General features: G+C 49.6%; 1 protein-coding gene across 1 annotated transcript; it reads right to left on the bottom strand.

Moving 5' to 3' along the window:
* Positions 1-6,705: 6,705 nt before the first annotated feature.
* LOC141978986 (uncharacterized) lies at positions 6,706-8,616 on the bottom strand. The gene is made up of 2 exons (XM_074941435.1): positions 8,282-8,616; positions 6,706-7,871 (listed from the first exon to the last, which is right to left on the bottom strand). The coding sequence occupies exon 2, from the start codon at positions 7,861-7,863 to the stop codon at positions 6,706-6,708; it is 1,158 nt and encodes a 385-aa protein (XP_074797536.1). The 5' UTR covers positions 7,864-7,871; positions 8,282-8,616.
* Between the last annotated feature and the right edge of the window lie 6,173 nt (positions 8,617-14,789).

The following is a 14,789-nucleotide window of genomic DNA, read 5'->3' on the forward strand; positions in this document are numbered from 1 at the left end:
CTATTTCCTGCGGCTAAGGCTAAATGGAAGTGTGTACATCTAGGAACAAGCAATGTCAGCCACGTATACAGCAACAGCGGGATCTCAACTAGGAGTCGAAAGGTCATTTTACCTCTGTATTTGTTGTGCCCACTTCATCCAGTTCTGAGGTCCCCAGTTCAAGAAGGAGGATGAAACATTTGAGAGGAGAAAGAAGAGCCATGAGAAGGATGAAAGGCTTAAAAACCCCGCCTTGCTGTGATAGTCACGAAGAGCTCAGAAAAGATTTAGGGGATGACGATCTCACTCCCTAAGTACCTACATGGGGAACAATACTTACTAACAGGCTCTTCAATCTAACAAGACAAATGTATAATGTGAGCCAATGGCTGGAAGTGAAGCTAGACACATTCAGATTGGAAATAAGGCGTGCTTTCTGACAGGGAAGGCAATTAACCATTGAAAATCTTACCCAGAGTCCTGGTGGATTCTCCATTCCTGGAAATTTTCAAATCAAAAGTGGATCTATTTTTTTAAACGGATCTGTTCTAGTTGAAAAGGAATTCTTCGGGGGCAGGTTTCGGGCCCGTGCTAGACAGGAGGTCAGACTGGGTGTTTACGAAGACCCCTTGCGGTTTTAAAATATGGGAAACAAACCCTTAAATGACAAACGCTTTATTCTGTGAACCAAAAGGAAGCGCTTCCCCTGGCTTTTTTTCTCATTTTGTAAACAGGGGCTTGGAATGTCAACTCTCAGTGAAGCTTTGCCTTTAAACTGAATTAGGTGAATTTTCCAGCTCTTGATCCTCTGAGTCCAAGGAAGAATCCCTGAAAAGCAGGTGAGGTTTCAGTTCAGAATTTCATAGGTTAATTTGATGCCATCCAAGAGCGAACACTTAGGTAGGGAACAAGTGAGAATTTGTTGATTGAGAAAAATTCCTGGTGAAAATTGGCAAAGCTGTGGATCTTTTTAAACATTCCAGTGAATTTACACATGAAGATACAAACAGAGAGAGAAACACAGAGAGAGAAAGAGAAAACCACACACTGCACAGGCCCATGCAGGCATTAACAAAAATCAGACCCACACACAAACCCACACAGCACACAGAGAATCATAGAATCATAGAATAACAGATTCAGAGCAGGCTGCACATCGGGGACAGGAGGACGGTGAAGAAATTTGGCATCATGTGACTTCCAGAAGAAAAAAGGGGAACGTCCATGTACCAGCAACACCGGTACATGTAAGTAACCGATTTCATGTTCTCTCCACAGGTACTAATGCGGAGAGTGGAACAGATGATACATCTCAGGGAAGGGAGCAGAAGGAGACTGCGCCAATTGGAAGGCCTGAGATGCACTGTCCTAGGGTTGGGGGTTCCACGACCACCGCTCCCAAGAGAAGGAGGCGGGTGGTGGTGGTCGGGGACTCTCTCCTCAGGGGGACTGAGTCATCTATCTGCCATCCCAACCGGGAAAACCGAGAAGTCTGCTGCTTGACAGGAGCTAAGATTCACGATGTGACGGAGAGACTGCCGAGACTCATCCAGCCCTCGGATCGCTATCCCTTCCTGCTTCTCCACGTGGGCACCAATGACACTGCCAAGAATGACCTTGAGTGGATCACTGCGGACTACGAGGCCCTGGGAAGAAGGATAAAGGAGTTTGAGGTGCAAGTGGTCTTCTCGTCCATCCTCCCCGTGGAAGGAAAAGGCCGGGGTAGAGACCGTCGATTCGTGGAAGTCAACGAATGGATACACAGGTGGGGTCGGAGAGAAGGCTTTGGAATCTTTGACCATGGGATGGTGTTCCAAGAAGGAGGAGTGCTAGGCAGAGACGGGCTCCACCTAACGAAGAGAGGGAAGAGCATCTTCGCAAGCAGGCTGGCTAACCTAGTGAGGAGGGCTTTAAACTAGGTTCACCAGGGGAAGGAGACCAAAGCCCTGAGGTAAGTGGGGAAGTGGGATACCGGGAGGAAGCATGAGCAGGAGCGCGTGAGAGGGGAGGGCTCCTGCCTCATACTGAGAAAGAGGGGCGATCAGCGGGTTATCTCAAGTGAGTATACATAAATGCACAAAGCCTGGGAAACAAGCAGGGAGAACTGGATGTCCTGGCAAAGTCAAGGAATTAGGATGTGATTGGAATAACAGAGACTTGGTAGGATAACTCACATGACTGAAGTACTGTCATGGACGGATATAAACTGCTCAGGAAGGACAGGGAGGCCAGAAAAGTTGGGGGAGTTGCACTGTATGTAAGGGAGCAGTATGACTGCTCAGAGCTTAAGTATGAAACTGCAGAAAAACCTGAGAGTCTCTGGATTAAGTTTAGAAGCGTGAGCAACAAGGGTGATGTCGTGGTGGGAGTCTGCTATAGACCACCGGACCAGGGGGATGAGGTGGACGAAGCTTTCTTCTGGCAACTCGCAGAGGCTACTAGATCGCACGCCCTGGTTCTCATGGGCGACTTCAATCATCCTGATATCTGCTGGGAGAGCAATACAGCGGTGCACACACAATCCAGGAAGTTTTTGGAAACTGTAGGGGACAATTTCCTGGTGCAAGTGCTGGAGGAACCAACTAGGGGCGGACCTCTTCTTGATCTGCTGCTCACAAACTGGGAAGAATTAGTAGGGGAAGCAAAAGTGGATGGGAACCTGGGAGGCAGTGACCATGAGATGCTCGAGTTCAGGATCCTGACACAAGGAGGAAAGGAAAGCAGCAGAATACGTACCCTGGACTTCAGAAAAGCAGACTTTGACTCCTTCTGGGAACTGATGGGCAGGATCCCCTGGGAGAATAACATGAGGGGGAAAGGAGTCCAGGAGAGCTGGCTGTATTTTACAGAATCCTTATTGTGGTTACAGGGACAAACCATCCCGATGTGTAGAAAGAATAGTAAATATGGCAGGCGACCCGCTTGGCTTAACAGTGAAATCCTTGCTGATCTTAATAACAGAAAAGAGGCTTACAAGAAGTGGAAGATTGGACAAATGACCAGGGATGAGTATAAAAATATTGCTCGGGCATGTAGGAATGAAATCAAAAAGGCTAAATCACACCTGGAGTTGTAGCTAGTGAGAGATGTTAAGAGTAACAAGAAGGGTTTCTTCAGGTATGTTGGCAACAAGAAGAAAGCCAAGGAAAGTGTGGGCCCCTTACTGAATGAGGGAGCCAACTTCGTGACAGAGGATGTGGAAAAAGCTAATGTACTCAATGCTTTTTTTGCCTCTGTCTTCACGAACAAGGTCAGCTCCCAGACTGCTGCACTGGGCAGCACAGCATGGGGAGGAGGTGACCAGCCCTCTGTGGAGAAAGAGGTGGTTCGGGACTATTTAGAAAAGCTGGATGTGCACAAGTCCATGGGGCCGGATGTGTTGCATCCGAGAGTGCTAAAGGAATTGGCGGATGTGATTGCAGAGCCATTGGCCATTATCTTTGAAAACTCATGGCGATCGGGGGAAGTCCCGGATGACGGGAAAAAGGCTAATGTAGTGCCAATCTTTAAAAAAGGGAAGAAGGAGGATCCTGGGAACTACAGGCCAGTCAGCCTCACCTCAGTCCCTGGAAAAATCATGGAGCAGGTCCTCAAGGAATCCATTCTGAAGCACTTGGAGGAGAGGAATGTGATCAGGAACAGTCAGCATGGATTCACCAAGGGCAAGTCATGCCTGACTAATCTAATTGCCTTCTATGACGAGATAACTGGCTCTGTGGAGTTTTGGGCCCCACACTACAGGAAGGATGTGGAGAAATTGGGGAGAGTCCAGCGAAGGGCAACAAAAATGATGAGGGGTCTGGAATACATGACTTATGAGGAGAGGCTGAGGGAACTGGGATTGTTTAGTCTGCGGAAGAGAAGAATGAGGGGGAATTTGATAGCTGCTTTTAACTACCCGAAAGGTGGATCCAAAGAGGATGGATCTAGACTATTCTCAGTGATAGCAGATGACAGGACAAGGAGTAATGGTCAAGTTGCAGTGGGGAGGTTTAGGTTGGATATTAAAAAAACTTTTTCACTAGGAGGGTGGTGAAACACTGGAATGCGTTACCTAGGGAGGTGGTGGAATCCCCTTCCTTAGAAGTTTTTAAGGTCAGGCTTGACAAAGCCCTGGCTGGGATGATTGAGTTGGGATTGGTCCTGCTCTGGGCAGGGGGTTGGACTAGACACCTCCTGAGGTCCCTTCCGACCCCGATATCCTAGGGTTCTACGATCATTTGGCCAACAACATGCAGCAAAGCACCCAGCTAAGTTGCAGGAATGCTCTACAAGCCACTCCTCAATTGTACAGAGACACCAGCGTATCTCCCCAGCCCTCAGCCTTGCACCTCAGAAATGTACCATCTCACACGGCTCACGGCCTGCTCTTGAAAAGCGTAAGCTCATTAATGAGTTCGCCACTTCATCAAAAATAAAGTGGACACGCACCAGCCTTTGTCATGTGAGCAACTTTCCCAAGCACTTTGGACAAACTCAGGAGTAAGTATCAAATATTAAAATAAGTTTATTAACTACAGAAAGTTAGATTTTAACTCAGTATAAATGTTGGTCACAGAGGTCAAAAGTGGTTACGTAACAAATGGAAATAGACTCTCAGTCTGAACTCTAATTTGAATATACTAAGCAAGAATTGGATCAAACAGCTTTTCTCACTCACTGGTTGCTCCAGGCAATGTTGAGTTCTTAATACACAGACTGAATTCCCTCTCAGCCTGGGACCAATCTCCGCAGTTCAAATTCTGAGTCTTCCAGACAATCTTCCAGGTGTTGAGATTGGGGAAGAGACAGGCCACGTGGGGGTGTCTTTGACTCTCATTTATATTTTTTCTCCAGATGCTAGGTAGATTCTTGCTGTGATGCTGGTGTTAGTTAGCCCCCAATATGGAGCAGCAGTTTGCCTCCTGCACCTTGTGGTAGGCGTGCCACAGCTCCTTCACTTTGGCCCCTTTCTATCATGCACCATGAAATCTGTGTGTGCACCTTGGGAGTTACACCGCAGAAAGCTGCTTTCCTGTGCAGAAACTTGCCAGTGTAGACAAGGCCGTAGAGGGCTTACATAAAACCCAAGACTGGTCATAGACTGGGTCAGACCAATGGTCCATCAAGCCCAGTGTGCTACTTGAGAGTGACCAGTGCTAGATACACTGGAGGGAATGAAGAGAACAGTCTTGTTGACCTGCCAGGTGAGGGTCTTTCACCTTTATATTTAACTTCATTGTTGTCAATTCCTACTTATCCTATATCTTACCACCCCTCCCCTGAGGTCTCTGGGCAAATCAGGTGTGAACCACTCCTTTGACACAGACGTGTCCCAATCCAGCTGAACTGAGGCAGAATTTGGGCCAATCTCAGTTTGGAAAAGGCCTGCTTCACCCAGCAGGTTTCTCAAAGTATCCGTTGCTGTGAACCGCATGTCGTGTGGATGTGCGAACCCCAAAGATAGCAAACATGAAAAAAACACAAAGCCGGTTCTGAGGTTTCCAGAGCCAGGCCTGAGGGTTAAAGAGCTGTGCTCAAAAGGAGAAGGGGCCTCAGCACCTATAAAAATAACTGGTTGCAAAAACAAAACAAAAATTACATGAAAAAAACCAACCAAACAACAACCACCCAGAAAGGCTCCCATCACACGCCCATCACCATTGTAGATCTTGACATCTCCTGCCTAAGGTGACATCTTTGCTTTGCGAACAAGAGCCCTGGGGAACTCTCTGGCTGTTCCCCTCTCACTGGGGAAAAGGTTCCACATCTTGTCTCAAGTAATTTTCCTCCCAACAGAAGATTTATTTCAAAATTTATCCAAATAAATTCCATTTGAAATAGAAATCATTCCAGGCTATACTGGGTCTCTATTCTCGTACATGCTACAACTGCTTTGGGAGGCAAATGAATGGGTGTTTTGCTTAGTTCCAAATCATTTACTAGGGAATCCTCTTCCCAGCCCCTTCGGGAAATATTGACCTTACCAATTGAACAACAGGGGGATTGGGATGGCGACGGAGAATCCCTCTGATTTACCCGATGTTCTTCTGTTGTTACAGAGGGGAAAAGACATTTTTCTCTATCCCTTCCCTGTTCCTGCTCTTTGCTATACTTCAATATATTTCAAGGGAGGAAAACGGTAGTAAAAATATCCGCCTTCAGGAAAACCTGAAGCAACAGTGCTCTGATGAACTGTGACAACTGGGAATGAAACAATATGTTCCTGGTGGGGGAACTTGATGCCTCACACTTGCTTTGAAATGGAGGGACATTATAACCATGATGCTCAGGGTTTCTTTAGACTAGGAAAAGTGACGGAGTTTAGGTCAGGTCAAGGGGAAAGCTAATGCCAACCACTGCACCTCGGCTGCATCTGCACGACAACTGTAGTTGTCTTTTAACACGAAGATCACTAACTTGAGCAGCCAACGCCATGTGCAGTCCTAGTGGATGTAAGGCACGGGTAGTTTTTGCCTCAGAGTAGCTTGTTGGGAACAAACCTCTCTCCCCCACCTGGAGCTGATGAACATTCCTGGCTGGAGGGACACACGCTCCTTCGACTCAAAAGGAAAGGAGTTGATAGAAAAGATCACAGGACTGACCCCAAAGAAGGGTGAGCTGCAAAAGGCAGAAGCAGGCAACTCATCTGCGGGAGCTGAGTAACCACGGTGAAGATGGGGCTCAGATCACTGAGTGGGAATTAGCAAATGTGATTTTTTTAAAAAAAACCACCTTTGGCCAGCCCTAGTCAAGGCATTTGTTACAGATCACTCCCATGTGGATTTTCTGATGTCTAATAAGGGTTGAGCGCTGATTGAAGCTTTTCCCACACTCAGAGCATGTGTAGGGCGTCTCTCCTGTGTGGATTCGCTGATGTGTGATAAGGGCTGAGCTTTGATTGAAGTGTTTCCCACACTCACGGCATCCATAAGGTTTCTCACCCGTATGGATTCTCCGATGTATGATAAGGTATGAGCTCCGATTGAAGCGTTTCCCACACTCAGAGCATCCATAAGGTTTCTCACCCGTGTGGATTCTTCTATGTGTGCTCAGTACAGAGCTCTGATTAAAGCTTTTCCCGCACTCAGAGCACATGTAGGGGGTCTCTCCTGTGTGCGTTCTCTGATGTGTGATTAGGGTAGAGCTCTGATTGAAGCTTTTCCCGCACTCAGAGCATGTGTAGGGTCTCTCACCGGTGTGGATTCTCTGATGGGTGGTAAGGGCTGAGCTATAACGGAAGCGTTCCCCACACTCAGGGCATCCATAAGGTTTCTCACCCTTGTGGATTCGCTGATGCGCAGTAAGGGCTGAGCTATAACTGAAGCTTTTCCCACACTCAGAGCATGTGTAGGGCCTCTCTTCTGTGTGGATTCGCTGATGTGAGAGGAGGGATGAACTGTCAATGAAGTGTTTCCCACACTCAGGGCATCCATAAGGTTTCTCACCCGTGTGGATTTTCCGATGTGTAATAAGGTGTGAGCTCTGCTTGAAGTGTTTCCCACACTCAGGGCAGCCATAAGATTTCTCATCTATGTGGATTCTCTTATGTGCAATGAGGTGTGAGCTCCGCTTGAAGCATTTCCCACACACACTGCATGCGTAAGGTTTCTCACCCGTGTGGATTCTCTGATGTGTGAGAAGGTCAGAGCTCCCTTTGAAGCGTTTCCCACACTCGAGGCATGTGTAGCGTGTTCCTTCCAAGTTCATTCTCTCACGTGTAATAAGGTCTGACTGGCTACTGAAGTTTTCCTCTGGCCTCTGCTGACTCTCACAGGCTTTTGTTTTTTCTGGGCGTGCATAGCTCCCAGAATCATTTCCTTTGGACCTTCCTGAGAACATCCCATGTGCTTCTACTCGCTCAGCATCTTCCTGCTGGGGTTCCTCCTCGTTTTCACTCACCATCCCAACATCTGATGGGAGACAGAGAGAATCCAGACGTAAGTCTCTGCCTGCGCCAGAGAGAAAGGAAATCTCAGAGAGAAGAATGGAAAAAGGGATGAAGAAACCAAAATGTGTACAGGACAGATCAAACCTCTCAGGAGCTGATTTTCCCTTAAACCTTCCCCAGAGGAGAGAAAGGAAAGGATCAGTTCTGGGTCCGTATCTCAGAAGAAATCTCAGGGGACAGCGAGATTGGGGAGGGACCTGCTGCCAGTTGTCAGTCAGGATAGGTGGGAAGCCATGAGTGACCTCTGCCTAATGATTCCACATCTGCAGGGAACAATCCTCAACTTGGAGAGCTCACAAAGTCTTTGTAGGGCATCCCAAATGTTTCCTGTATTCACCGACAGTTTTGGGGTTGGTTTAACCAATGCCTCACCTGTGCAGGCAGCTCTCGGGAGCACTTTTTTCTCAGAGCCATGAAGGTCTGGGACCCACGGCTCCTCCCCTCGTCCCAGCTGCGAGATCACATCAGTTCTGGAAACTGGAAACCCTGCTCAAGGCAAAGAAACCAAGGGAGGTCAGTGGAATTTGTGGGATACTTGTCACAAAGAATATTCCATGCTTTTAAGCCCAGCTCACTTTTAAGTAGTAACATCCCAAGGCCGGCTTCCTTGGCTCAAAGTGCCAGGAGATGATTATTATAAATCATATTCATTACTTTAGTGCCTAAGGGCCAACTAACAGTGGGTCCTCATTTTGCTAGGCACAGTACAAACCGAGAAGCGTTGATGGCCCGTGCCCTGAAGAAGTTTCAATCTAAATAGACAAGGCAGACACAGAATGGGGGAAGGGGTAGAACCCACCAGCAGAGTGAACTCCGTGAAGGCAGAGCGACAGATCTGATCAACACAGGCCTATATCTTGAGACTATCGGATTTAATGTTACGACTAGGGCCAGTGTTTTCTAGAAATTGTCGCTAGGACTGCATTTTTTCCCGAAATTACTCTTCGTTTCTGGAATCACCGTTAATAACTGGAATTGCTGATCAGAGGGTGGGTGGGGTATGCAGGGTCACAACCCCCCAGATTTCTCCCTGGAGACACCCGACTCCTCCCCAGGGCACAGGCTGGCTGCGGTCGAGACTTGCTGCCAATTTCTTCCCTCCTCATACAAGTCTGGGATCAGCAGTGGGACGCCAGGCTCTCTCATCATGCTGCAGAGAGGACGGCACTCACACCTGCTCCCGGCCGTGTCCACAGCATCTCTCCCGTGCTCATCTCCCCAGCACACAGCTGGTTCATGCCCTGTCTCTCCAGCGCACAGCTGGCTCTAGGCTCTCAATGCCCAGTGTCTGGGCCCCACCTCCCCCACACAGCTGGTTCCTGTCCCTCCCCCCAAGGCACTTTCAGGCTTTAAAGGATTAGATATTGCTCACGTTTCTCAATTACTGTTTTCATTGCCTGCAAACTCTTGCCCTAATTATGACTGTTATCTGTGTATCTAAGCCAGCCCTTGAAAGCATGAATTCTTCACAGACCATGATGCCAAGTTGCGCCAGATGATACCAGGAAGGGTTGCGGGATGGGTTTCCTGTGCAATCTGGTATCACTACGGGGTGATGAATGCCAGATCTCAAGGCTGGTTATGCAGAGCTCCACCTTTTGAAGCTTTACCCAACGCAGAAAGGGGTAGTGACGGATTTCCCCTCATTCAGGAGACTGAAGACAACAGACTTTTGGGGGATAAACAGCTGAGTTTGAGCTGACTGAGGGGGGTCTTTCTGGGCTACAAACTCACAGGACCTGATAATCACCAAGAGGTAACCCTTTAAGAAAGGTTTTAATACACTTTGGAACCGATCAGAGATTCCCATGAGGACCGCTGAGGGAATGAAGGTAAATATGCATTTGGATGCTCTTCTTGTTTTATGAGAAAGGGAACAGGAAGGGCAGGGATATCACTGAATGCAGGATCTCAGCAGTACTAGATGTCAGGATAGCACCATACTGCAGCCCACTGGAAAACATAATCCCAACTACACATATAAAATGATGGGGTCTAAATGAGCTGTTTCCACTCAACAGAGGGATCTTGGACTCACTGTGCACAGTTCTCTGAAAACATCAACTCAGTGTGCCACAGCAGTCAAAAAGCAAAGAGAACGTTGGGAATCATTCTGAAATGGATAGATAATGAGACAGAAAATATCATATCGCCTCTATATAAATCCATGGTACACCCACATCTCGAATACTGCATGCAGATGTGGGTGCCCCATCTCAAAAAAAGTTATATTGGAACTGGAAAAGGTTCAGAAAAGGGCAACCCAAATGATTACAGGTATGAAACTCTTCTGTATGGGGAAAGGTTAAAAAGGTTGGGACTTTTCAGCTTGGAAAGGAGGCAAAGGGGGGATATGAGAGAGGTCGATAAAATCAAGACTGCTCTGGAGAAAGTAGATAAGGAATTACTCCTTCTCATAACACAAGGACTAGGAATCACACAATCAAATTATTAGGCAGCAGGTTTAAAAGAAACAAAAGGAAGTATTTCTTCACACAACGCACAGTCAACCTGGGGAACTCCTTGCCAGAGGACGTTGTGAAGGCCAAGATTATAATAGGGTTACAAAAAAAAAAAAAAAAACCACCATGAGAAATCTATCGAGGACAGGTCCGTGAATGGTTATGAGCCAGGATGGGCAGGGATGGTGTCCCTAACTTCTGTTTGTCGTAAGCTGGGAATGGGTGACAGGAGATGAATCACTTCATGATTCTCTGTTCTGTTCATTCCCTCTGGGACACCTGGCACTGGTCACTGTCGGAAGACAGGACACTGGGCTAGATGCACCTTTGGTCTGTCCCAGTGTGGCCGTTCTTAAATACTAGGGAACCTAGTGAGTCCAGTGCAATGGGAGGGAGTAGGAAAATCCCTGGGTGTGGAGAACACTGGGAAATTAGAAACTAGCATTCAGAAGCAACAGACTCTAAATAGTCTAGAAAAGCAGAATGTGAAAAATAAGAATTAGAATCGGGGTCATGTGACTTCAGGAATGAGGGACTCAAAAAACCAAGTCTGCAGAGAAGAGAGATTGTGGCTATTGCACATGGGGATGGGGGGAGCAACTCTCCAGGTCTCAAGGATTTTCACCAGCAACCTAGGCCATTTTCCCATGCACGGGGGCAATCCGGAGCGGTGAGGAGTTGTGTCATCTGTAGTCCTGGGTGAGATTCCATGTTCTGATGCTGGAGCTCCCTTGTCTGGATTCCCCCCGCCAGCATTCAAGGACGCCCCGAGTGTCTGTGTGATCAGTAACCCTGGACCAGCAGCCCTGACTCCAGCAGCCTGCTTCTTACACCCCAAGCACATTCTGGTTTGGGTGGAGAAGACTCAGGGTTTGAGAGAAGGCCAGGGGTCGGAAGCTTCTGTTCGTTATGCTGGACCTAACCCCCCCGTTTTACTTGTGCAAACAGGAGATATTGGACACTGTGCGGTACTGCCCCTGTGCTCTGTCCCCACAGTGTTCTGCAGCCGGGGAGGGTCTCTGGTCGTGTGTGTGTCACTGGCACGCTGGGGTGATGCTGGAACAGGACAGAGCAGAGGTGGCATTGTGGGGGTGGTGTGAACCTCATCTCTTCATTTCCCCCTCCAGGAACCGAGGGGACAGGAACCCTTACCCAGCGAGGTCACATTCTCATAGGTCTCCTGCATGACGTCTCTGTAGAGGGCTCTCTGAGCGGGGTCCAGCAGAGCCCACTCCCCCTTGGTGAAATACACAGCCACCTCCTCGAAGGTCACAGACCCCTGAAAGAGCAAGAGCCCCACACTCAGGACCTGCTGCCCCACTCACAGCCCCACTATTCGTGGGGGAGAGGAGCCAATCAAACGGAAACTCTGGGTGGATCGCAGTCAACAGAGTCCCACCCCCACCCCACTCAGAGCACCCAGGAAACACCAGGGTGAGGGACGAAGAGAGAGCCCCTCCTCTCCCAGCAGATCCATCACACACCTACTAGCCACAGACTGATACAGCAGATGCTGCCCCGAGCAGGGTCTAGGGAGAGATCTCTTGTAGGAAGCCCAACACCCTCCTCCTTGTCAGGAGCTGGATATGAGGCAGAGGAATCTCCCCTAAGCCTGACTGGTGGCTGCCCCCTTCATATTTCAAGGCACCCGCTGGTTCGTTGGCTCCGGCTCCAGCACTAGGAGTCTGGGCCTTTTTCCCAGCCCCATGTAGCTCGGTTATTTTCTGTTCACCAAATTGGAGCATTTCCACCTCCCAACCTCATGGGTCTCTTCCTCGAATCTAGGCCACTTATTAAACAACTCCCAGCAGGTCTGCCACCCCCTGGCCTCCTCCCTTTCTGCTCCCTGTGCATTTCCTGCCCCGCTCCAACCTCCAAACCAGACGGTGCAAACCTTCCCCTCTCCGGCGTATTTGCTGTCCCTCTCCCTCCTGCAGGAACAGATCAGAACCCCCCCAATAATCCCTACCTGAGCTGGCTCCTCTGCACCCATGTCGCTCCCCTGTCCCATGGGAGGACGGGATGAACCGGAACGAAACGTGAGCGTCGTTCTGCAGCCTGGCCGGGCGAGAAGGGCCGTTGTGGAGGTTTAGGAACGGGCATTAGTTCATTTCACATCACGCTTCCCCCAGGCTCTTTCCCTGCAGAGCGAGATCCTAGATTCTGCCGTGCTGAGAAAATGCTCAGTCTCTTTATTACAGCAGAGACCTGGCCCCTCCTGCCAGGCTAAGCCCACAGACACATTTTTTAAAAACTCTTTTATCCCATGGACCCTTTCAGTCTCTCTGTCTCCTTTTCCCTGTGCCCTCTCCATGCCTGTCTGCTAGGAAACTCTCATTCCTGGGTTGTTTGCTCCCCCATGGCTGGATTTGCTCCTGCAAATGGGAGGAGAAATGGGGTGGGGGGCTGTTTGTGTAGAGTCATTGTATAGTCCCTCACTGCCTGCCTGGGATTTCCCCATTGACTGCCTAGCACCCCCACCTGCCCTCCACCACGATCTGCCAGGCCATTTGCCTGGGACCCCCTCCTCCTCCCAGCAGGACCCCCTGACGCTTTACAGGAGGACCCCTCGCTCTGCGCCAGGGACCGCCCCACCACAGCTCTGGGCACTGGGCATGGCAATGGTCCCAAGAGCCAGCTGGGCAATCCCAGACAGAGCCCCTGGCACAGCACCAGGCAGCATCTAACCCCCTGCCCCACCTCCCCAAGACACCCCCCACCCCCACTGGTCTGCAGACAACAGGCCCCCAGTGATACCCACCTCCAGGACCCAGAGCCTTAGGGCTGGGCACATCAGAACTACCCCCCGAAACCCCAAACCCTCCAGAACCCACCAACCTGACTAGGGTCCCCCCTGCCCAGCCACCCAGAGGCCTCCCCTTACCACAGTGCCCCTTCAGCTCCCGCTGCAATCTCCCCACACAGACATGCACCCCCCCAGCAACAGTGTTCCCTCGCAGTGTCTGACAAGTGGATAGAAAGTTATCACCACCCCTTGCTGGCCAGTCACACAGGCAGGGGGAGCTCGGGGGGACGCTTCTTTAACAGAAGGGAAGCCATGGAGGGCCAAAATAAGTAAGAAAGTTCCATACTCTGTCACTAGCAAATAATGGCCACCGTGGATCCACCCCACAGGTGGCTACATCTTTGCACTGCGGGAAGCCACCCCTCACGGAGACCCTTTGTCATGGGGTTTGGGATACTTCTGGACCCACACTGCACTCAGAGGGACCTCCCCATCCCATGCCAGCTGGAGAAAAGGAAAGGGTCCAGCCAACTCTCCTGTTACCAGCTGGGAACCACCGATCCCCCAAACAGGGGGAGGCCTCTGGCTTTGATGGGTTTTGAATATATGGCTAGTCTCTTATCAGCAAACATTTTTAACAGAGATAAAGGAGGGAACAAATGATTCTCAAAAGAGAGGGAAAGATGATCATTGTTGCAGGGGGGTTAATTTCCCAACCAGGATGGGGAAGGACTCAGGGCGACAGGTTCCCCCCAAGGAAGGAGAAGTTGCTGGGATTTAGAGACATGGGGAACAGCCCCAAACCCGGGAGGATTTTTAATTGACATTTGATAATGACATAGTAAGAGGGAAACCTGAGATTGAGATCAGTGTTCAGAAATGAAAGAGAAAGGGTGGAAATCTGAGGGACTTTGGATCCATTTATGCAAATCATAGAAAGGAAAGTGGAAAATGAGAGGGATTTTATAGCAGTCGTTGATAGGAGGTAAAAGCTGAGTGTATTTCCCACCACTATTTGGTCAATGAATAGAGCGGAAATGGGCAACATTGGCAAACGTTTTAGATCCATATTCAGGAATCTGAGAAAAGGTGTAAATCTGAGAGTTTCTTCGTAATTTATAATTACAGAGACAGGGAAAGCTCTCAGGGGCATATTCAATTAGAAGTAGACAACTAGAGTAAAAGTGGGGCAAACGTTGAGGGTATTTTGTTTCAATCTTTGAGACGTACAGAGAAAACGTGTCACAAACTACGCAACTGAGAACATGGGATAAACACCAAGACCGGGGGCGGGAGGGGGGATTTTATGTGGCTATTAAATAGCTAGCTGGAAAAGGGGGACCGTTTGTCATATAAAATCCAGCCTGTCCAATACATAAAGAGAAAGTGATGGTCCCCCCCACTGCCCCCCTTCACCTGGGCAGCAGGGAGCCCTCTGAGGGGCTGATTGAAGAGGGCGGGGGGAGCTGGAGGGCTCCCTGGGGGAGGGAAGGGGGCAGCAGTGGGGGATGGGCAGGTGGGGGGCAGGTGGGGGCTGGGGGCAACGTTGCTGCAGTTGGGGGGCAGCAAGTGGGACTGGGAAGCCGGGATCGGGGGCAGCCCCAGGGGGGACACGGGCCCCTCCCTTCCCCGCCCCGGCAGAGACCCGGCGTCTCCTCCCACCCCCACGCCG

The sequence above is a fragment of the Natator depressus genome, chromosome 28, assembly GCF_965152275.1.
Source record: "Natator depressus isolate rNatDep1 chromosome 28, rNatDep2.hap1, whole genome shotgun sequence".
NCBI classification, from domain to species: Eukaryota; Metazoa; Chordata; order Testudines; family Cheloniidae; genus Natator; species Natator depressus.

Bases quoted from the DNA above. Each gene is read 5' to 3' on its own strand.
- LOC141978986 (XM_074941435.1), bottom strand. From the start codon at position 7,863: ATGGTGAGTGAAAACGAGGAGGAACCCCAGCAGGAAGATGCTGAGCGA.